Source organism: Oncorhynchus tshawytscha, linkage group LG23, assembly GCF_018296145.1.
Source record: "Oncorhynchus tshawytscha isolate Ot180627B linkage group LG23, Otsh_v2.0, whole genome shotgun sequence".
NCBI lineage: Eukaryota > Metazoa > Chordata > Actinopteri > Salmoniformes > Salmonidae > Oncorhynchus > Oncorhynchus tshawytscha.
In genome coordinates, this window is record NC_056451.1 from 12,036,635 (window position 1) to 12,061,388 (window position 24,754).

Consider the following 24,754-nt stretch of genomic DNA (forward strand, 5'->3'; position numbering starts at 1 on the left):
ACAACCACAACCTCCCCAGCTGCTCTACTTTCTGCACCTGCAATGTTTCAGAAGTGTTCATGGCCTGTTCAACGCCTCATGACGTTCAGTTGATAATCCATTACTATGTAAAGTATTTGTGGTTCTCACGCTCTCTTTTCACATCATGTATTTCACTGCTGTTGAATTTCCGGCAGAGTCTATAGCCTTGGTGACGGGGCCAATCCATTAGTGCTATTGACAGTATCTTGTAATCAACATCTAGCAGGATGATGGTTCACCAATATTTCTCTCAACATTTGACGAATCAACATAATGCTTGAATGCCTGAAGCATTTTGAGTCTCTGTGTGTGCTGCTCTATGAAAATGGGCACCTTTAAAGATTTACCAGGAGAAACTTAAGATGATTGTAGGACCTCAGGCCACCTAGTGTCTAAAACACTCAGGTTTTACTCAGCCAGGGACATTTTGGAGATGGCAGACGCATCACATACATTACTCAATATGCTCAAATTAACCAAAGTCTATTAATAACCAGTTGACTCATTATAGATGGATCATTTAACCTTTCATAGTCTTGGAAAAATACCGGTGTAGTCATAGGCATGATAGAGTTTCTACATACAAAGAAACATTATCTACACACACACCTGTCTGTTCCGTTCGTCTGTAATCCTCTGTATTTGGATCTTTTTCCTTCCCATGGTTCCGGTCTGGCGGTGGGAGGGGCAGGGGGCGTGGCGGGGTCAGAGGGCACGGCTGTCCTGTGGAGGTGGTTGGTAGGCGCCTGGCTATCGCACTCTTTCTTGTACACACTCTATCTCCCTCCGCTCCACCTGTCTGAGGCGGCTAGTCTAGGAGCTCTTACCCCTGCAGGAAATAATGAAGAAGAAAGAATGGGGCCACGTGGCGGGGCCTTCAGATCATGGTCTGTACAATAGGCAGGTCATCCACTGGTCCTCTGAATTAGGATCCTCTTCCCCTCTTTACTGCAGGTGTGTTACTCCTGGAAAATAGAGACCATCGGATCAGTATGAGATTCAGGAGAGCTATCATTCATGTACCATACCTGCCAATGTCCTTCAGAATCAACAATTGTCTTAGCCTTTTAACCTGCACAGTACTCAACAGAGAAACCAAAGCGATGCATTTAAGTCAGGGTTCCTTCCGGACAAATTAGAAGCACGCCTCGAAAGAGCAGCCACAGCAGTGGGGGGGAACTGAAGGATGGGGGAACCCTTCTCTTGGGGTTAGTGTTTCCATGGGGGCAAGTGAGCCTGGCGCACTGCGGAGTGGGAGCCCCTCAGGGGGGCCACAGGGAGACTGTGCTGTGTCAGCTTTATTAGAGGCATCACCGACACATAACTGATCTGTTGGTTGCCTGCAGCAACTCGCTGCATGCGATTCCCAATCGAAGGCAGAGTCTGGCCCTATGGCCCAGTGAGGCTGCTCGCCACGAGTGGGCGGGATGCTAGTGCTCAGAGCTTCTGTTGCGTTTTGAAGTAGGCTCTTGGATTCAGTTAATGTTATCATTACCACTAGGTTTTGTTATCTAAACTGTGGTAATTTGGCACAGTTCCATGTTAGATAACACTCTGTGTCCCTTTAATATAAGGAAAAGGAGTGTATTTAAAAATATTTTATTGAAGACAGAGAAGTCAAGGTCCAATCCGCAGTTGAAAAAATAACAAAGCTGCCACCCCATCTCTGTTTTGGTAAAAAGCTGAGGGATGGGATTGGATAAATGTAACCACTCTCAAATTCATAGAAAGAGCTATGGACCGACCATCTATAATAATCTAAATTATCGTTTTAACCATGTTGAGGCTATACAGTGTTAGTTTACATTTATAATGTTTACAAACATTGGAGTAAAAACAAGCTTATATGTGGGGTTCTGATGGGGTGTAACAGTTGAACACAGCCCATGAGGCATGTCTAAAGTTATATTATTTTATTAATCAATATATATAATTCAGTAAATATCATTCATTTAATTAGTTCAAAAGTGGGTGTAGCAACTGCAGATTGCCCCTTAAACAGGGATTTATTTATTTATTTTGCAATGTATAGCAATTTGTAACAACAAAAAGAGAGAGGGCAAATGAGAGAGAACAGAGTACATATGTGCATATAAATTCATGAATGAATGAACAGACCGCAACCCGGGAATGGCAACAGAGGCATGGACCATTTTAATTAAGCCCCACTACTACTACTATTTGTGGTTCAGCCTTAAAAATAGCTCTCTATATATACACATCCAGACTGTGTACTGTTCCAACACACCCGCATGACAGTGGGAGCCGAGACATTGCATTAGAGTGAGTGCATCTGGAAAGCCTTGAGTGCAGTTTCAACACTACATCACCCACATTGTTTACCTGAGAGAATAGTAAAACCACTCCCTGATTAATGCCTGCTCTGCTTCCATTACCATAAAAAACAATGACGTGATAGAACGAGTTCTGTGTGTCTGTGTGTGCACGGACACGTACTATACACACTTGCTTTTAGATGATGCAATTGCCTTCACGAAAGCAATGACTTCCCCATGAATTATGCACTACGTATTTGGCCTGGAGGAAGGACAATGGGAGGTCTGAGAAAAGGGTGTTATGCATGTCATAATTGCTCTCTTACAAATAAAGCCCTAACAAAAGAATTAGAGGCAGCTTCTGCTCTCGTTTTACATTGAAAATATGGAGGGGGTGGTATTAGGGCATTTCCACGGCAATGGAATTACTATTTTTCACTTTAAAATGTATGCCAAACAAAAACAATTGATTTCAAAGTTCAACAAAGCATACAACTCAATGCACAAGGACTACTTTGAACAATTTACACAGAACATTTCACAAAAACACATTTACTGGAAGAACTGTGCAGATGCAACCTTTGGTAACATAACTACTGTAAAATTTTCCTCAGTTTTTCAGGTGACCACATTTGAGAAAAACTCTTAAATATCTGCTCCAATTAAGATTAAAAGATGTCTGCAGAAAGAATGGGGTGTCAGCTATGACATGATACCTTTAGTTTGAAAAATAATATTTTGGTTATTGAACTACAGTAGGTGAAGTGGATTTACATTTGGTAACAGAATTAAGGTAACATTCCCTGAACTGTACTTTATAGAAATGCATAATTATGGATATTAATATAATTCTCTTCATGGTAATGTATCCTGAATAGGTACACAAAAAAGTTAGAAATATGCAACATTTGGGTATTTGGGTATTATTCTACACACTGGGTATTATTGTAATGAGCACCGCCCCCAAACAAGACCACATTTGGTTGGTCCGGACCAGACCAAATCTGAAACAATCATAGGCGTCTATGTTTCACAAGTTTGGACATCACAGTACAGCACAGTAGAGTCGAGTACAGTACAGCAGAGCACAGTAAAGTAGATATGTTCAGTACAGTACATTCAATTATACTGTACTACTTTATTCTACTGTCCAAACTTGTGAAACAGACTTCTATGATTGGTTCAAATTTGGTCCGGTCAGGGCCGGACTGACCAAATTTCAACATCCATGGACGTGCAATGTTGGTCGGTGCCCAGTGGGTGAGGATGCTTGTTACAGTAAATGGAAAGAGGGTAGGTGTCAGTAACAGCCGGGAGAGGTGACATTAATGAGAGAGAGAGAGGAGAGAGGGGCAAGCCTTCTATGCCATCAAAAGGAACATAAAATTAGACATACCAATTAGGATCTGGCTAAAAATACTTGAATCAGTTCTAGAACCCATTGCCCTTTATGTTTGTGAGGTCTGGGATCCTCTCACCAACCAATAATTCACAAAATGGGACAAACACCAAATTGAGACTGCATGCAGAATTCTGCAAAAATATCCTCTGTGTACAACGTAAAACAACAAATAATGTATGCAAAGCAGAATTAGGTCGATTCCCGCTAATGATCAAAATCCAGAAAAGAGACGTTAAATTCTACAACCATCTAAAAGGAAGTGATTCCCAAACCTTTCATAACAAAGCCATCACCTACAGAGAAATTAACCTGGAGATGAGCCCCCTAAGCAAACTGGTCCTGGGGCTCTGTTCACAAACAGACCCCACAGAGCCCCAGGACAGTAACACAATTAGACCCAACCAAATCATGAGAAAACAAAAAGATAATTACTTGACACATTGGAAAGAATTACAAAAACAGAGCCAACTAGAATGCTATTTGGTCCTAAACAGAGAATAGACAATGGCAGAAAACCTGACCACTGTGACTGACACAATATTAAGGACATCTTTGACTATGTACAGACTCAGTGAGCATAGCCTTGCTATTGACAAAGGCCGCTGAAGGTGGAAACTGTGCTGCACTTCCTAACCTCCTGCCAAATGTATGACCATATTAGAGACACATATTTCCCCTCAGATTACACAGACCCACAAATAATTTGAAAACACATATAAATGTTAATAAACTCTTATATCTATTGAGTGAAATACCAGTGTGCAATCACAGTAGCAAGATTTGTGACCTGTTGCTACAGGAAAAGGGCAACCAGTGAAAAACAAACACCATTGTAAATTCATCCAATATTTATGTTTATTTTCCCTTTTGTACTTTAACTATTTGCACATCATTACAACACTATATATAGACATAATATGACATTAATTGTACATCTTTTATTGGTTTATTTCACTTTTGTTTATGATCTATTTCACTTGCTTTGGCAATGTAAACATATGGTTCCCATGCTAATAAACCCCCTTAAATTGAAATTAAATTGAAAGAGAGGTCGTCCAGACTGTTTTTACAGCATTGCTTTGACCACCAGATGACAGAAAGAGAAAGAAAACAGTTATGATCTGAACATAACAGTGTGCCAGTGGAAGGGAGAACAGTAGCAGGTGACCTAACTGTGGTTTGTGACTACTACGATTGCCCATTTTAGCCAATTCAATTGCAGCAATTCCCTTACACATTTTTTAGTAATTCAGTTAATGATTTGGTAACAGAATTTAGAGTTTGAATCACTTAATAATCCATTAAACTTGATATCAGTAAAAACACTACAACTATTTGGGTCGGTCTTCCTATACTTGTTACTTCTGTAAACTTTCATTATCCTCCCTCCTCATGAGGGAGATAAATAAAAAATATCTTCAAGATACGAGGGTTTTTGGTAATGGAATTTCAAGAACAAGTAGGGCTGTTGCGGTGACCATGTTACCGCCACACCGGCGGTCATGAGTCATGAAGGCGGTCAAATTCCATGTGACTGTTTAGTCATGGTAATTAGGCTTCTCCAAGCTCTAATGCTGCTGATGGTCATTAGTAGCCTACCAAACTTGCCTGTTACTCAACACTCTATTGGTCCACTAATCACACTGTCATCAATGATGGCCTCTACTAAAAAGAGGAGGATCAGCTTTCTATAGGCTAGGCCTACTATTTGTATTTCTCAACTTCCTTAATATTAAGCACATTGCTTATATTTACAACAGGAGTATAGCCTGTCATGAAAATAAACCACATGGAAAAGCATCCCCCATTCGCTATTTAAGCGCATAGATGACATGTATTTTTTCCCACTGCCTCTGTTTCAATACAGGTGCATGATAATAGTCCATTCTAAATCAAAACAAATTTCACACATATATTATTTAGTATATGTAAAGATGAGTTTAAATCAAGAATAGTCTGATGGTTGACAATATTAGCCTATCAAAAGTAACAATACCTTTTTTCAAATCATAGTCGCACACCTCAAGTAGCCTAGCCAATAGGCCTATATGTTTTAATAAGGTTTGTTTCACAAGGGGTGTAGAGCCTAACTGTCATACAATAAGCAGCACGTGAGTTTCAAATTTGGGGAAGATAATTTTCACCATAAAAAAACTCACCTTTGTAATAAAAGCATTACATGCATAAATTGCATTTGTGGTCACTTTTGATAATGGTGTTTTCCTCTAATGGAACATATGCGCTTATAGCCTACTGCCATATGGGCATTGCTGTGCTTATAATGTGAAGAAATAGCCTAATAGTTTATCAACATTTTAAGCTAAACGTTCTGATCTGTTGCATCAGCCACATTGCGTAAAAAAGAGTTTTGGGATGCTAGTGGTTGTATTAATTTGGGATCTATCGCATCCCACAACTGTCCCAGACTATGTTTGGAATATTTATTTCTCGCACAGAATAGGTCGACCTTTGCACTATGAAGAATAGTAGATTGACATAGGCTAGTGCTTTTGCTGTTCGTTAGGCCTACTCATCTTGTTTGCTGATGAAAAGTAAATGTGGACGCCATGGAGCACGCAGCACTCAGGGAGAAGGGCACAAAAGCATGGATTTTTTTTAGGCTGCATTATGGCCACAAAGGGAGAGTCACAACATTAAAGTCACATCATGCAGCAAGCAGTACAATGTATTAAGAATCTAAAGATATAGCATAATGTTTGTAGAACAACTAAAGTTAAATTAACAACTATAAATTAAGCATATAGGAATATATATATATATATATATTTCTTTCTTTGTTAACCACTCAACACAGAATAGCTGCATGTGCACACTCCCTCAAACTGTTTGGAGAAAATATCCTTTCTATTTTATTCAGCTTTGTTCAATTGTATTCTTCATACTATACAATAATGCCAGGAAATTCTAAGCAAATCTTGTCTGCTAAATAAACTAGTGTAGGCCACATCCATTTGGCATAGCCAGATCAGGACCTAACATAAGGACTACTCAGAGTATGCTATTCTGTCTTCTGAAATATACTACATTTTCTTCATATCATACTTCTTTAGACCTGTCTAAAATAAGGAAAACCCAGTTGCGAGCTGCCCAGTGACACAAGCCTACCAGACAAGCTAAATGTCTTTTATGCTCACTTTTAGGTAAGCAACACTGAAGCATGCATGAGAGCACCAGCTGTTCTGGATGACTGTTTGATCACTCTCTCCGTAGCCGATGTGAGCAAGACATTTAAACAGGTCAACATTCAAAGCCGCAGGGCCAGACAGATTACCAGGAAGCTAATCCAGAAGCTAATCAGAAGCTAGTTCAGAAGCTAGTTAGCTTCTTTACTGGCAAATCGTTAGTATTCAGCTAACCACGGTTTGTGGTCATCAGCTATCCTTTAACGGAACGGAACATACCGGACCAATTTTTCTCTCCATGTCCCTGGATTTCGACTGCTCTCTGGACATTCATACCCGGATCTCACAGCTAGCTAGCTGCTATCCGTCAATTCTGGAGCAAACATCAATTATTCCGGAGCTAGCCAGCTCCGTCAATCACTCCTGAGTTCCATCAATCACTCCTGGGCTGCAGTCACCTATCCGGACCCGTTTTACTGCCTACGCGGAGCCCCACCGGGCCTTCACAACTGGACTGCCGACGTTATCTACCCGAAGGAGATCCGGCTGGCTCCTCCGTCGCGACGTTACCTGAACGCCCATCTGAGGCCTGCTAACCGTTAGCTGTCTTACCGGCTGCTATCTGAATAGACAATCAGACAATTTATTTATTTTTATTATTATTATGTTTTCTTCTTGGGCCTCTATAACTATATCTATTGTTTTTATTTTTGTTGTTGTTGTGTGATTTGGATTAATCCCCTCTACCACACGGAACCCCACTAATCTACTGACGGAATGCAAGAGGTGGCTAACAACAGACCTCCATCCTATGCTAGCTTGCTACCGATGGCCTGGCTAGCTGTCTAAATCGCCGTGACCCCCAACCAACCTCTCCACTCACTGGACCCTTTTGATCACTCGACTAAGCATGCCTTTCATTAATGTCAATATGTCTTGTCCATTGCTGTTCTGGTTAGTGTTTATTGGCTTATTTCACTGTAGAGCCTCTAGTCCTGCTCACTATACCTTATCCAACCTATTAGTTCCACCACCCACACATGCAATGACATCTCCTGGTTTCAATGATGTTTCTAGAGACAATATCTCTCTCTTCATCACTCAATACCTAGGTTTACCTCCACTGTATTTACATACTACCATACCTTTGTCTGTACATTATACCTTGATGCTATTTTACCACCCCCAGAAACCTCCTTTTACTCTATGTTCCAGACGTTCTAGACAAACAATTCTCATAGCTTTTAGCCGTACCCTTATTCTACTCCTCCTATGTTCCTCTGGCAATGTAGAGGTGAATCCAGGCCCTGCAGTGCCTAGCTCCACTCCTATTCCCCAGGTGCTCTCTTTTGATGACTTCTGTAACCGTAATAGCCTTGGTTTCATGCATGTTAACATTAGAAGCCTCCTCCCGAAGTTTGTTCTATTCACTGCTTTAGCACACTCTGCCAACCCGTATGTTCTAGCTGTGTCTGAATCCTGGCTTAGGAAGACCACCAAAAATTCAGAAATTTTAATTCCAAACTACAACATTTTCAGACAAGATAGAACTGCCAAAGGGGGCGGTGTTGCAATCTACTGTAAAGATAGCCTGCAGAGTTCTGTCCTACTATCCAGGTCTGTACCCAAACAATTTGAACTTCTACTTTTAAAAATCCACCTCTCTAAAAAAGAGTCTCTCACCGTTGCCGCCTGCTATAGACCACCCTCTGCTCCCAGCTGTGCTCTGGACACCATATGTGAACTGATTAGCCCCCATCTTTCTTCAGAGTTCGTGCTGCTAGGCGACCTAAACTGGAACATGCTTAACACCCCAGCCATCCTACAATCTAAACTTGATGCCCTCAATCTCACACAAATTATCAATGAACCTACCAGGTACCTCCCCAAAGCCTTAAACACGGGCACCCTCATAGATATCATCCTAACCAACTTCCCCTCTAAATACACCTCTGCTGTCTTCAACCAAGATCTCAGCGATCACTGCCTCATTGCCTGCATCTGTAATGGGTCAGCGGTCAAACGACCTCCACTCATCACTGTAAAACGCTCCCTGAAACACCCTTGCGAGCAGGCCTTTCTAATCGACCTGGCCGGGGTATCCTGGAAGGATATTGATCTCATCCCGTCAGTAGAGGATGCCTGGATATTTTTTTTAAATGCCTTCCTAACCATCTTAAATAAACATGCCCCATTCAAGAAATTTAGAACCAGGAACAGATATAGCCCTTGGTTCTCCCCAGACCTGACTGCCCTTAACCAACACAAAAACATCCTATGGCGTTCTGCATTAGCATTGAACAGCCCCGTGATATGCAGCTGTTCAGGGAAGCTAGAAACCATTATACAAAGGCAGTTAGAAAAGCCAAGGCTAGCTTTTTCAAGCAGAAATTTGCTTCCTGCAACACTAACTCAAAAAGTTCTGGGACACTGTAAAGTCCATGGAGAATAAGAACACCTCCCAGCTGCCCACTGCACTGAAGATAGGAAACACTGTCACCACTGATAAATCCACCATAATTGAGAATTTCAATAAGCATTTTTCTACGGCTGGCCATGCTTTCCACCTGGCTACTCCTACCCCCCAGCACTGCACCCCCAACAGTCAAGCCTTCCCCATTTCTCCTTCTCCCAAATCCATTCAGCTGACTGCACCCCTACAAATCCCCATCTGACCCTTTCATTCTAAAATTATCCACCCCTATTACTAGCCTGTTCAACCTCTCTCTCGTGTCGTCTGAGATTCCCAAAGATTGGAAAGCAGCTGCGGTCATCCCCCTCTTCAAAGGGGGGGACACTCTTGACCCAAACTGCTACAGACCTATATCTATCCTACCGTGCCTTTCTAAGGTCTTCGAAAGCCAAGTCAACTAACAGATTACCGACCATTTCGAATCTCACCATACCTTCTCTGCTATGCAATCTGGTTTCAGAACTGGTCATGGGTGCACCTCAGCCACTCTCAAGGTCCAAAACGATATCTTAACCGCCATCGATAAGAAACATTACTGTGCAGCCGTATTCATTGATCTGGCCAAGGCTTTCAACTCTGTCAATCACCACATCCTCATCGGCAGACTCGACAGCCTTGGTTTCTCAAATGATTGCCTCGCCTGGTTCACCAACTACTTCTCTGATAGAGTTCAGTGTGTCAAATCGGAGGGTCTGCTGTCCGGACCTCTGGCAGTCTCTATGGGGGTGCCACAGGGTTCAATTCTTGGACTGACTCTCTTCTCTGTATACATCAATGAGGTCGCTCTTGCTGCTGGTGAGTCTCTGATCCACCTCTACGCAGACGACACCATTCTGTATACTTCCGGCCCTTCTTTGGACACTGTGTTAACAACCCTCCAGGCAAGCTGCAATGCCATACAACTCTCCTTCCGTGGCCTCCAATTGCTCTTAAATACAAGTAAAACTAAATGCATGCTCTTCAACCGATCGCTACCTGCACCTACCCGCCTGTCCAACATCACTACTCTGGACGGCTCTGACTTAGAATACGTGGACAACTACAAATACTTAGGTGTCTGGTTAGACTGTAAACTCTCCTTCCAGACCCATATCAAACATCTCCAATCCAAAGTTAAATCTAGAATTGGCTTCCTATTTCGCTAGTCAACAAAGCATCCTTCACTTCCATGCTGCCAAACATACCAAAAATCTCTGAAACTGGAAAACTGACCCATCTTTAAGCACCAATCAGAGCAGCTCGACTTTGCACCTGTACATGTCATTTACAAAAATAGCCTTTCCCAACTGTATTCATTTTTATTTATTCAACAAATTGGATGCAGTCTATCACAGTGCAAAACTACCATTCTGTTTTGTCACCATTTACGCCACCCCATCCCTACTCACCTCACCATTGTATATAGACTTGTTTATACTGTATTATTGACTGTATGTTTGTTTTACTCCTGGTAACCTGTCGTTGTATCTGTCGAACTGCTTTGCTTTATCTTGGCCAAACCCACTGGCTCCATGTCATCTACAAGACCTGGTTAAATAAAGGTAAAGTAAAATAAATATCTCAGCATGCTGGTCACTTAGCAAATGTCCACCTGAGCATTTTCAACGCTTCCAGCAGGTATATCATGTTTCTAGTCAACCCCAAAACCAATTCTTTCTTTGGCCGCCTCTCCTTCCAGTTCTCTGCTGCCAATGACTGGAACGAACTACAAAAATCTCTGAAACTGGAAACACTTATCTCCCTCACTAGCTTTAAGCACCAACTGTCAGAGCAGCTCACAGATTACTGCACCTGTACATAGCCCACCTATAATTTAGCCCAAACAACTACCTCTTTCCCAACTGTATTTAATTTTTATTTATTTATTTATTTTGCTCCTTTGCACCCCATTATTTTTATTTCTACTTTGCACATTCTTCCATTGCAAAACTACCATTCCAGTGTTTTACTTGCTATATTGTATTTACTTTGCCACCATGGCCTGAATTTTTGCCTTCACCTCCCTTCTCACCTCATTTGCTCACATTGTATATAGACTTGTTTATACTGTATTATTGACTGTATGTTTGTTTTACTCCATGTGTAACTCTGTGTCGTTGTATCTGTCGAACTGCTTTGCTTTATCTTGGCCAGGTCGCAATTGTAAATGAAAACTTGTTATCAACTTGCCTACCTGGTTAAATAAAGGTAAAATAAAATAAATAAAAACGTGTACTCAAAGCATGCACAGATCAACTTGCAAATGTCTTCACTGACATTTTCAACCTCTTCCTGACCAAGTCTAATAACTACATGTTTCAAACAGACCACCATAGTCCCTGTGCCCAAGAAAGCAAAGGTAACCTGCCCAAATGATTACCGCCCCGTAGCACTCATGTTGGTAACCATGAAGTGCTTTGAAAGGCTGGTCATGGCTCACGTCAACACCATCATGACAGAAACCCCAGACCCATTCCAATTTGCATACCGCCCCAACAGATCCACAGTTGATGCAATCTCAATCGCACGCCACACTGCCCTTTCCACACTGGACAAAAGGAACACCTATGTGAGAATGTTGTTCATTGACTACAGCTCAGTGTTCAACGCCATAGTGCCCAAAGCGCATCACTAAGCTAAGGACCATGGGACTAAACACCTCCCTCTGCAACTGGATCCTGGTCTTACCAGCCCCCAGCTGGTAAGGTTAGGCAACAACACATCTGCCACGCTGATCCTCAACACCGGGGCACCTCAGGGGTGTGTGCTTAGTGCCCTCCTGTACTCCCTGTTTACCCACGGCTGCATGGCCCCAGCATGACTCCGTCATTAAGACGGTGGTAGGCCTGATCACCGACAATGATGAGACAGCCTATAGGGAGGTCAGAGACCTGGCAGTGTGGTGCCAGGACAACAACCTCTCCCTCAATGTGAGTAAGACAAAGGAGCTGATCGTGGACTAAAGGCCTACAGGCCCCCATTCACATCGACAGGGTTGAAGTGGAGCGGGTCGAGAAGATTCAAGTAGTTTGGTGTCCATATCACTGACAAACTATCATGGTCCAAACACACCAAGACAGTTGTGAAGAGGACATGACAACACCTTTTCCCCCCTCAGGAGACTGAAAAGATTTGGCATGGGTCCCCAGATCCTTAAAAGGTTCTACAGCTGCACCATCGAGAGCACCCTGACCGGTTGCATCACCGCCTGGTATGGCAACTGCTTGGCATCTTACCGTAAGGCGCTAGAGGGTAGTGCGTATAGCCCAGTACATCACTGGGGCCAAGCTTCCTGACATCCAGGACCTATGTACTAGGAGGTGTCAGAGAGAGGCCCAAAGAAATTGTCAAAGACTCCAGTCACCCAAGTCATAGACTGTTCTCTCTGCTACTGCATGGCAAGCGGTACAGTGCAGGCAGAAAAATGTGGTCGACAGGGTTTTGGAATATTTTTTTCTTCCTTTTTTTCACTCTGTCATTTAGGTTATTATTGTGGAGTAACTACAATATGTGATCCATCCTAAGTTCTCCTAAGCCAGCCATTAAACTCTAACTGTTTTAAAGTCACCATTTGCCTCATGGTGAAATCCCTGAGTGGTATCCTTCCTCTCCGGCAACCGAGTTAGGAAGGACGCCTGTATCGTTGATACACCATCCAAAGTGTAATTAATAACTTCACCATGCTCAAAGGGATATTCAATGTCGCCTTTACTTTTTTTTCCATCTACCAATTGGTGCCCTTCTTTGCGGGGCATTGGAAAACCTCCCTGGTCTTTGTGGTTGAATCTGTGATTGAAATTCACTGCTCGACTGAGGGACCTTACAGATATTTGGATGTGTGGGGAATACATGATTAAAAATCTTAAAACACTATTATTGCACGCAGAGCGAGTCCATGCAACTTATCATGAGACTTGTTCAGCAAATTTTTACTTCTGAACTTATTTAGGAGTGCCATAACAAAGGGGTTAAACATTTCTAAAAACCTAATTCCACTTTGACATTATGGGGTATTGTGTGAAGGCCAGTGAAACACAATCTCAAAGTAATCAATTTAAAATTCAGGCTGTAACACAACAAAATGTGGAAAAAGTCCAGGGATGTGAATACTTTGAAGGCACTGAAAGTTTTGATATTAGTTGGCAGGGGTCTTTACTTCAATATTATTAAGTTGATGTACATCTAATACCTTTCAATCATTTTTCTGGTCAATGTTGTCCAAGACCCTTTTCTCCATCTGTTGGACCAGAAATGAAAGAATTTGCTTATTCCAATTTTTTGGGATGGAAAATGGTAAAAAAATAAAAAAATACACAGCTCAAAAAATAAAGGGAACACTTAAACAACACAATGGAACTCCAAGTCAATCACACTTCTGTGAAATCAAACTGTCCACTTAGGAAGCAACACTGATTGACAATAAATTTCACATGCTGTTGTGCAAATGGAATAGACAACAGGTGGAAATTATAGGCATTTAGCAAGACACCCCCAATAAAGGAGTGGTTCTGCAGGTGGGGACCACAGACCACTTCTCAGTTCCTATGCTTCCTGGCTGATGTTTTGGTCACTTTTGAATGCTGGCGGTGCTTTCACTCTAGTGGTAGCATGAGACGGAGTCTACAACCCACACAAGTGGCTCAGGTAGTGCAGGTCATCCATGATGGCACATCAATGCGAGATGTGGCAAGAAGGTTTGCTGTGTCTGTCAGCGTAGTGTCCAGAGCATGGAGGCGCTACCAGGAGACAGGCCAGTACATCAGGAGACGTGGAGGAGGCCTTAGGAGGGCAACAACCCAGCAGCAGGACCGCTACCTCCGCCTTTGTGCAAGGAGGAGCTGGAGGAGCACTGCCAGAGCCCTGCAAAATGACCTCCAGCAGGCCACAAATGTGCATGTGTCTGCTCAAACAGTCAGAAACAGACTGAGGGTGGTATGAGGGCCCGACGTCCACAGGTGGGGGTTGTGCTTACAATGTTTGGCATTTGCCAGAGAACACCAAGATTGGCAAATTCGCCACTGGCGCCCTGTGCTCTTCACAGATGAAAGCAGGTTCACACTGAGCACACGTGACAGACGTGACAGTCTGGAGACGCCGTGGAGAACGTTCTGCTGCCTGCAACATCCTCCAGCATGACCGGTTTGGCGGTGGGTCAGTCATGGTGTGGGGTGGCATTTCTTTGGGGGGCCGCACAGCCCTCCATGTGCTCGCCAGAGGTAGCCTGACTGCCATTAGGTACCGAGATTAGATCCTCAGACCCCTTGTGAGACCATATGCTGGTGTGGTTGGCCCTGGGTTCCTCCTAATGCAAGACAATGCTAGACCTCATGTGGCTGGAGTGTGTCAGCAGTTCCTGCAAGAGGAAGGCATTGATGCTATGGACTGGCCCGCCCGTTCCCCAGACCTGATTCCAATTGAGCACATCTGGGACATCATGTCTCGCGCCATCCACCAACGCCACGTTGCACCACAGACTGTCCAGGAGTTGGCGGATGCTTTAGTCCAGGTCTGGGAGGAGATCCCTCAGGAGACCATCCGCCATCTCATCAGGAGCATGCCCAGGCGTTGTAGGGAAGTCATACAGGCACGTGGAGGCCACACACACTACTGAGCCTCATTTTGACTTGTTTTAATGACATTACATCGAAGTTGGATCAGCCTGTAGTGTGGTTTTCCACATTAATTTTGAGTGTGACTCCAAATCCAGACCTCCATGGGTTGATGAATTTGATTTCCATTGATAATTTGTGTGTGATTTTGTTGTCAGCACATTCAACTATGTAAAGAAAAAAGTATTTAATAAGAATATTTCATTCATTCAGATCTAGGATGTGTTATTTTAGTGTTCCCTTTATTTTTTTGAGCAGTGTATATGCCTTAATTTCTAAAACTTATAGACTTTTACTGTTCATTTGACACCCAATTTGACATGCTCCTATAAATTTCACGTGTGTGCTCATGGGTCCTTTTTGATGGAAATGCCCATTACATACTAGCAAACAGGAGAAACTCTGGAGGGGGGTGTTATATTTGACTGTAGAAGAGACAGGTTTGTACTGAAAATACTCAAACAGAAAACACTTTTGAGTTTTATGTAATACACTCAAATAGTAGAGGACTAGTGAGGGAGCAGAGCACTACTCCTGCCATAGGAACACTGGTCTACAGTTCAAAGACAGCGTTCAGTGAGATTTGTTTTGGGCTGCGGGCCGGTCACACATGAAAAGGCTGCTTTATCTGCCCGGGTGTTCAAGCCTCGACCTTTTACCTTTCATGCAGCGGGAGTCAGCCTCCCATGTCTGATGTCAGGTAGAATCTCTCCTCTCACATTGAATGCAGAGGGCCTGGAGAGTGTCTACTGACTGACTGAAACTGGGGGGGTGTGTGAGATACTTTAGACAAGGAACAGATTAACACAGATAAAAGCTATTCTGCAGTGGTCCTTGCATTGAGCCCTGAGGAACCCCCTAAAATATATGCAATTTGTATCTGTATTGTTGAAGATAGAGTGCAGTACACTAAAATATCAACAGCTACACTACATGGGCAAGATCTTTGATCTTTGCATGTAAGGTCAGAACTGTAAGGCACTCACGACAGAATAATCCATAAAATAAGATACAAAATTGTGCATCATTTGTGTGTAAATTCAGCAAATCTGTTGCTGTTCTTTCAAACATTTCAGAGGACCACCTCCTGTTCAGCCTGAGGGAGCAGAGCCATTGGCTAAAAGGTAGTGCAACACAGTAGGAGCCACAGCGTTGCACAGAGTTGCCACCACCTTATTCATCCTGTTGCAGGTGTCATAGCCTACAGTCCCATAGGCACAGGGGTCACGACTGAGTCATGACGTATAGCACAAATGACAATTGCATGCCCCAGCAGCAGGGCATATGGGCAGAGAGATGTGTGTTGGAGAGGTTTTGTGCATGTGTGTATGTCCTTCTGTCAATGCATACAGTGGGGCAAAAAAGTATTTAGTCAGCCACCAATTGTGCAAGTTCTCCCACTTAAAAAGATAAGAGGCCTGTAATTTTCATCAGAGGTACACTTCAACTATGACAGACAAAATGAGGAAAAGAATCCAGAAAATCAAATTGTAGGATTTTTAAATGAATTTATTTGCAAATTATGGTATTTGGTCACCTACAAACAAGCAAGATTTATGGCACTCACAGACCTGTAACTTCTTCTTTAAGAGGCTCCTCTGTCCTCCACTTGTTACCTGTATTAATGGCACCTGTTTGAACTTGTTACCAGTATAAAAGACACCTGTCCACAACCTCAAACAGTCACACTCCAAACTCCACTATGGCCAAGACCAAAGAGCTGTCAAAGGACACCAGAAACAAAATTGTAGACCTGCACCAGGCTGGGAAGACTGAATCTGCAATAGGTAAGCAGCTTGGTTTGAAGAAATCAACTGTGGGAGCAATTATTAGGAAATGGAAGACATACAAGACCACTGATAATCTCCCTCGATCTGAGGCTCCACGCAAGATCTCACCCCGTGGGGTCAAAATGATCACAAGAATGGTGAGCAAAAATCCCAGAACCACACGGGGGAACCTAGTGAATGACCTGCAGAGAGCTGGGACCAAAGTAACAAAGCCTACCATCAGTAACACACTACGCAGCCAGGGACTCAAATCCTGCAGTGCCAGACGTGTCCCCCTGCTTAAGCCAGGACATGTCCAGGCCCGTCTGAAGTTTGCTAGAGAGCATTTGGATGATCCAGAAGAAGATTGGGAGAATGTCATATGGTCAGATGAAACCAAAATATAACTTTCTGGTAAAAACTCAACTCGTCGTGTTTGGAGGACAAAGAATGCTGAGTTGCATCCAAAGAACACCATACCTACTGGGAAGCATGGGGGTGGAAACATCATGCTTTGGGGCTGTTTTTCTGCAAAGGGACCAGGACGACTGATCCGTGTAAAGGAAAGAATGAATGGGGCCATGTATCGTGAGATTTTGAGTGAAAACCTCCTTCCATCAGCAAGGGCATTGAAGATGAAACGTGGCTGGGTCTTTCAGCATGACAATGATCCCAAACACACCACCCGGGCGAATGAAGGAGTGGCTTCGTAAGAAGCATTTCAAGGTCCTGGAGTGGCCTAGCCAGTCTCCAGATCTCAACCCCATAGAAAATCTTTGGAGGGAGTTGAAAGTCTGTGTTGCCCAGCAACAGCCCCAAAACATCACTGCTCTAGAGGAGATCTGCATGGAGGAATGGGCCAAAATAATATAATACTCAGCCTTGTCTCAGGATGGTAAGTTGGTGGTTGAAGATATCCCTCTAGTGGTGTGGGGGCTGGCAAAGTGGGTGGGGTTATATCCTTCCTGTTTGGCCCTGTCCGGGGGTGTCCTCGGATGGGGCCACAGTGTCTCGTGACCCATCCTGTCTCAGCCTCCAGTATTTATGCTGCAGTAGTTTATGTGTCGGGGGGCTAGGGTCAGTTATATCTGGAGTACTTCTCCTGTCCTATTCGGTGTCCTGTGTGAATCTAAGTGTGCGTTCTCTAATTCTCTCCTTCTCTCTTTCTTTCTCTCTCTCGGAGGACCTGAGCCCTAGGACCATGCCCCAGGACTACCTGACATGATGACTCCTTGCTGTCCCCAGTCCACCTGGCCGTGCTGCTGCTCCAGTTTCAACTGTTCTGCCTTATTATTATTCGAACATGCTGGTCATTTATGAACATTTGAACATCTTGGCCATGTTCTGTTATAATCTCCACCCGGCACAGCCAGAAGAGGACTGGCCACCCCACATAGCCTGGTTCCTCTCTAGGTTTCTTCCTAGGTTTTGGCCTTTCTAGGGAGTTTTTCCGAGCCACCGTGCTTCTACACCTGCATTGCTTGCTGTTTGGGGTTTTAGGCTGGGTTTCTGTACAGCACTTTGAGATATCAGCTGATGTACGATGGGCTATATAAATACATTTGATTTGATTTGAAAATACCAGCAACAGTGTGTGAAAACCTTGTCGATGGCTCTGAACGAACTTTATTTAACTCTCTGCAAACTGGAAACGATTTATCCGGAGGCTGCATTCATTGTAGCTGGGGATTTTAACAAGGCTAATCTGAAAACAAGACTCCCTAAATTTTATCAGCATATCGATTGCGCAACCAGGGGTGGAAAGACCTTGGATCATTGTTACTCTAACTTCCGCGACGCATATAAGGCCCTGCCCGCCCCCTTTCGGAAAAGCTGACCACGACTCCATTTTGTTGATCCCTGCCTACAGACAGAAACTAAAACAAGAGGCTCCCACGCTGAGGTCTGTCCAACGTTGGTCCGACCAAGCTGACTCCACACTCCAAGACTGCTTCCATCACGTGGACTGGGACATGTTTCGTATTGCGTCAGATAACAATATTGACGAATACGCTGATTCGGTGTGCGAGTTCATTAGAACGTGCGTTGAAGATGTCATTCCCATAGCAATGATTAAAACATTCCCTAACCAGAAACCGTGGATTGATGGCAGCATTCGCATGAAACTGAAAGCGCGAACCACTGCTTTTAATCAGGGCAAGGTGTCTGGTAACATGACCGAATACAAACAGTGCAGCTATTCCCTCCGCAAGGCTATCAAACAAGCTAAGCGTCAGTACAGAGACAAAGTAGAATCTCAATTCAACGGCTCAGACACAAGAGGCATGTGGCAGGGTCTACAGTCAATCACGGACTACAGGAAGAAATCCAGCCCAGTCACGGACCAGGATGTCTTGCTCCCAGGCAGACTAAATAACTTTTTGCCCTCTTTGAGGACAATACAGTGCCACTGACACGGCCTGCAACGAAAACATGCGGTCTCTCCTTCACTGCAGCCGAGGTGAGTAAGACATTTAAACGTGTTAACCCTCGCAAGGCTGCAGGCCCAGACGGCATCCCCAGCCGCGCCCTCAGAGCATGCGCAGACCAGCTGGCCGGTGTGTTTACGGACATATTCAATCAATCCCAGTCTGCTGTTCCCACATGCTTCAAGAGGGCCACCATTGTTCCTGTTCCCAAGAAAGCTAAGGTAACTGAGCTAAACGACTACCGCCCCGTAGCACTCACATCCGTCATCATGAAGTGCTTTGAGAGACTAGTCAAGGACCATATCACCTCCACCCTACCTGACACCCTAGACCCACTCCAATTTGCTTACCGGCCCAAATAGGTCCACAGACGATGCAATCTCAACCACACTGCACACTGCCCTAACCCATCTGGACAAGAGGAATACCTATGTGAGAATGCTGTTCATCGACTACAGCTCGGCATTCAACACCATAGTACCCTCCAAGCTCGTCATCAAGCTCGAGACCCTGGGTCTCGACCCCGGGTCTCGACCCCACCCTGTGCAACTGGGTACTGGACTTCCTGACGGGCCGCCCCCAGGTGGTGAGGGTAGGCAACAACATCTCCTCCCCGCTGATCCTCAACACTGGGGCCCCACAAGGGTGCGTTCTGAGCCCTCTCCTGTACTCCCTGTTCACCCAAGACTGCGTGGCCACGCACGCCTCCAACTCAATCATCAAGTTTGCGGACGACACAACAGTGGTAGGCTTGATTACCAACAACGACGAGACGGCCTACAGGGAGGAGGTGAGGGCCCTCGGAGTGTGGTGTCAGGAAAATAACCTCACACTCAACGTCAACAAAACTAAGGAGATGATTGTGGACTTCAGGAAACAGAAGAGGGAACACCCCCTATCCACATCGATGGAACAGTAGTGGAGAGGGTAGCAAGTTTTAAGTTCCTCGGCATACACATCACAGACAAACTGAATTGGTCCACTCACACAGACAGCATCGTGAAGAAGGCGCAGCAGCGCCTCTTCAACCTCAGGAGGCTGAAGAAATTCGGCTCGTCACCAAAAGCACTCACAAACTTCTACAGATGCACAATCGAGAGCATCCTGGCGGGCTGTATCACCGCCTGGTACGGCAACTGCTCCGCCCTCAACTGTAAGGCTCTCCAGAGGGTAGTGAGGTCTGCACAACGCATCACCGGGGGCAAACTACCTGCCCTCCAGGACACCTACACCACCTGATGTTACAGGAAGGCCATAAAGATCATCAAGGACATCAACCACCCGAGCCACTGCCTGTTCACCCCGCTATCATCCAGAAGGCGAGGTCAGTACAGGTGCATCAAAGCTGGGACCGAGAGCCTGAAAAACAGCTTCTATCTCAAGGCCATCAGACTGTTAAACAGCCACCACTAACATTGAGTGGCTGCTGCCAACACACTGACAATGACACTGACTCAACTCCAGCCACTTTAATAATGGGAATTGATGGGAAATGATGTAAATATATCACTAGCCACTTTAAACAATGCTACCTTAATATAATGTTACTTACCCTACATTATTCATCTCATATGCATACGTATATACTGTACTCTATATCATCGACTGCATCCTTATGTAATACATGTATCACTAGCCACTTTAACTATGCCACTTTGTTTACATACTCATCTCATATGTATATACTGTACTCGATATCATCTACTGTATCTTGCCTATGCTGCTCTGTACCATCACTCATTCATATATCCTTATGTACATATTCTTTATCCCCTTACACTGTGTATAAGACAGTAGTTTTGGAATTGTTAGTTAGATTACTTGTTGGTTATTACTGCATTGTCGGAACTAGAAGCACAAGCATTTCGCTACACTCGCATTAACATCTGCTAACCATGTGTATGTGACAAATAAAATTTGATTTGATTTGATTTGAAGACTTACAGAAAACATTTGACCTCTGTCATTGCCAACAAAGGGTATATAACAAAGTATTGAGATAAACTTTTGTTATTGACCAAATACTTATTTTCCACCATATTTTGCAAATAAATAAATAAAAAATCCTACAATGTGATTTTGTGGATTTTTTTCTCTCATTTTGTCTGTCATAGTTGAAGTGTACCTATGATGAAAATTACAGGCCTCTCTGGGAGAACTTGCACAATTGGTGGCTGACTAAATACTTTTTTGCCCCACTGTATATACATGTATGTATGACTGTGTGTCAGCCTGTCAGTGTAGTCGGCTATACATGTGTCAACCTATCAATTGTGTATGCATATATACACACAGACACACACACTCTTTGTAAGTTGGATCAGAGCACCCTGGGTCACAGAGATAACAGTCAGTGGTGGGGGCTGCTGGAGTCAGGCCAGAGCACTGCTGAGAAATCCATCACCTTTCCCACTCAGCACCAGAGCCTGCCAGGACTGACCACAGTCTGCTCATAACAAACACAGCTACTCTATAGTTAGGAAACTGTTACTTACACCCAAAACAGGAGAAAACTAACCTTTAAAATTAAGTTACCTCTCATTGGCAGCTACTTAAGAGTGGGTTTCGTTTTGTTTTATGTAAACAGATCTGTTTATTGAGAGCAGTTACAAGCTTTGCTGTGTATATGCTTACGTTGCCTTTTTGGCAGACATCACCAATATCAGGAGAGTCACCTACAGCTCAGGTTTCTTTGAGAGCAGGCAAAATCTCCCTCTCTGGCTGCATGGGCTACGGCCTATGTGGAGGCTATCAACAAGACAGAGCTCTCTCAGTTTGCGGTCCAGGTAAATCAATACTTACAGTGCCTTGCGAAAGTATTCGGCCCCCTTGAACTTTGCGACCTTTTGCCACATTTCAGGCTTCAAACATAAAGATATAAAACTGCATTTTTTTGTGAAGAATCAACAACAAGTGGGACACAATCATGAAGTGGAACGACATTTATTGGATATTTCAAACTTTTTTAACAAATCAAAAACTGAAAAATTGGGCGTGCAAAATTATTCAGCCCCTTTAGTTTCAGTGCAGCAAACTCTCTCCAGAAGTTCAGTGAGGATCTCTGAATGATCCAATGTTGACCTAAATGACTAATGATGATAAATACAATCCACCTGTGTGTAATCATTCAGTATCACCATGGTCACCCGAGCGAGGGTAAAGGTAGAATCCCTTCTGACTGTATAAACGATAAAATACTAGATGATGGTTGACAGTCTGGCTGCGCCATACAAATGAAATTACTACTCAGAATTTAATAGAATTCAATCAAACCAGAGTGCCACCACGGTTTTGTGTATAATCATTGCAATCCACACCTGAGGCATGGAGGCCACCTGAACAGAGGGACAGGAGTCTGATTAGTTTACCATTCATTGGGGCAGACATATCCGCAAACACAGGCAGTAACTGGGCTACTGATCTCTCTCTCATCCTGCCCAGTGGGACTCTATGCTTTCACCCCAACCTTGGGCTGTAGTCCCAGCACCAGCTGTGGGATATTTACAGCCTGTTGCCTCATGTTCCTGCACAGCCATTCCGCAAGGCGGGTCCACTTCCACTCTGCCTGTTGACTGACCTCTTGTTTGTTAGACGGGTGTGCATTGTGGCTTATTACCGAAGTATTCAGTGTGAAGGTGAATCTGTGTGAGTGATATGGTGGAGAAATGTTTGGTGGTGAGCTTGGATTATTTTTAGGAGAGGAAGGAAGGATGGGGGCTGGACCTGGGTCTGCGATTTGGCTTGTGCCTGTGTCCATGCTGCCAAATCTGGCAGGGGAATATGACCCCCCCCCCTTCTCTTCATCAATCGTAGGGTGGGTTTTTGGTGAGGGGTTAGCTGCAGTGCAAGAGCAGCACTTCTAGAAGGGGATGGGAAATTGGAGGAGGTTGGACAGGTATGGGATGGGCGGTAAAGAGATCTGCGCTCCTCGGCCCGTGAATCATGCCCCCGCTGCCAGTCATGTCAATACTGCAGTCTACCCCAACAACAAACACACACGATACCCAAAGACACAACCTCAAAGCACCTGTCACGGAACTACCGCCACCACACATACAACGAATCACAAACTCCTACACAAACAAGTCTGCCTTCTGCGACATTCTCACTTAACTGTGCACAAAAACACACATTCATATGCACAAAGAGGGCCACAAGACTGGTGTAGTCAGGTTTGTTGTTGACAGAGGCTTGTCTCTGTCACCACGTTATTAGTGTGGCGATGTGGTTTGACCTGTCAGGTGACATCACAGACTCACGCACAAACAGGACCACACCCACTCACCCAGCCCTGGGAGTTGGAAACTGCTCCCATTCGCCTGGAACACTCCTGGGCCATGCCAGAACAAAATAAACACAGGTGCCTGGGTAGAGTAAAGTATCTCTTGCTGCTTTCCACAGGTACATCCACCAGTATGTCTCTAATGAGAATACTCAACCCATCATCTTTCTCTTTATTCTCAGCCTTTCGGTTGGTGAAACCTAAAGGATGCCCCTCCCCCCCAACACTTCCCTTTCACCTCGCATCAGATGAGGGCCAACCAGCGCTGAAGGTCTGTGAGAGAAAAACACCCTCCAGACAAAACACTGACGACATCAATGTGACATTAGGGAAGAGGGTGTGTGTGCGCAGGTCTGTGTGTGCAAACGTTGGTTGTCGTCACCAGTCGAACATGTTCTGTCAATGAGGCCTCGGGACAGAGCTAGACAGACAAGATCAAGATAGTTGACTGGCACTTAAGTACAGTCATCTATCAGTAAATAGTATCACGTTTGTTTATTTTTAAGACTACAAGTGAGTGGGTGTTGGAATGTCTTGGTTCAGCCTTATGTTGAATTTGAAACCATTTTCCTGCTTTTTTAAGTCATTAGTAATAAAAGCTAATGTACATATAAACATGACAATGAGTCTGTAAATACTCAACAGCGCACCAAACCTTGTGATGTTGTTTTCAGGAGATTACCCGTCTTTAGCACAACTCTACGTATAGAAGGACCTTGCAATGTGTTTACCAAACATGTGGTTATTTTTTGGTTAGACAACCAAGGTTCGACTAACCTCATTTGAAGAGTTCAACCTACTTACACTGTATCATGCATGTCTCCTATGCACCTGCAGTGACTCTCACAAGATTTCTCATCATTCTGTTATTCTTCGTAGGAACATTTGAGGCTGCATGATCATTAGCAGGGCCTTTTGCTCAGAAGTATCTTATCAGTGACTTTATTAAGCGTGCTACATGAATATAATTAAAGGAAGTAAAATTGACATGTCTTGGATAAACTCAACTCATTTTCGGTTAGCGTCTCAAACCACTATTGAAAACAGACTTGCAGTGAGCAGCCAATTGCAATGGAAACGTGGAAAATTGGAGTTAACTAACCACACTTCACAGATCAGTAGCTTGAAAGAGTTATTCTTCTCACAGTTATGCGAGTCACGAAAGAACAGACAAAAATAAAACCATAATGTAAGGCCATATTTCATAATATATAAGCACAATACTAACATTTAAATTTAATAAATTAAAGCATACCCTTAGGCTATTACTGTATGTAGACAGATGAAAACTGGCTACCTAAAATCTATCAAATAAACCAAAATGTCACTTAGGCCTACTGAGTCACATGAGCTGCTGTGGAAGAAGTGGGG

General features: G+C 43.9%; 1 protein-coding gene across 9 annotated transcripts in view; it reads right to left on the reverse strand.

The window, feature by feature from the left end:
- LOC112222960 (myocyte-specific enhancer factor 2D homolog) overlaps window positions 1–24,754 on the reverse strand; it is a 79,723-nt gene that overhangs the window by 37,072 nt on the left and 17,897 nt on the right. For all 9 annotated transcript variants that reach the window (XM_042304606.1, XM_042304609.1, XM_042304608.1 and 6 more), the window contains exon 2: window positions 631–986. In XM_042304606.1, the coding sequence (XP_042160540.1) occupies window positions 631–684 (54 nt within the window). In that variant the 5' untranslated portion in view covers window positions 685–986. The remainder of the gene's footprint in view (window positions 1–630; window positions 987–24,754) is intronic.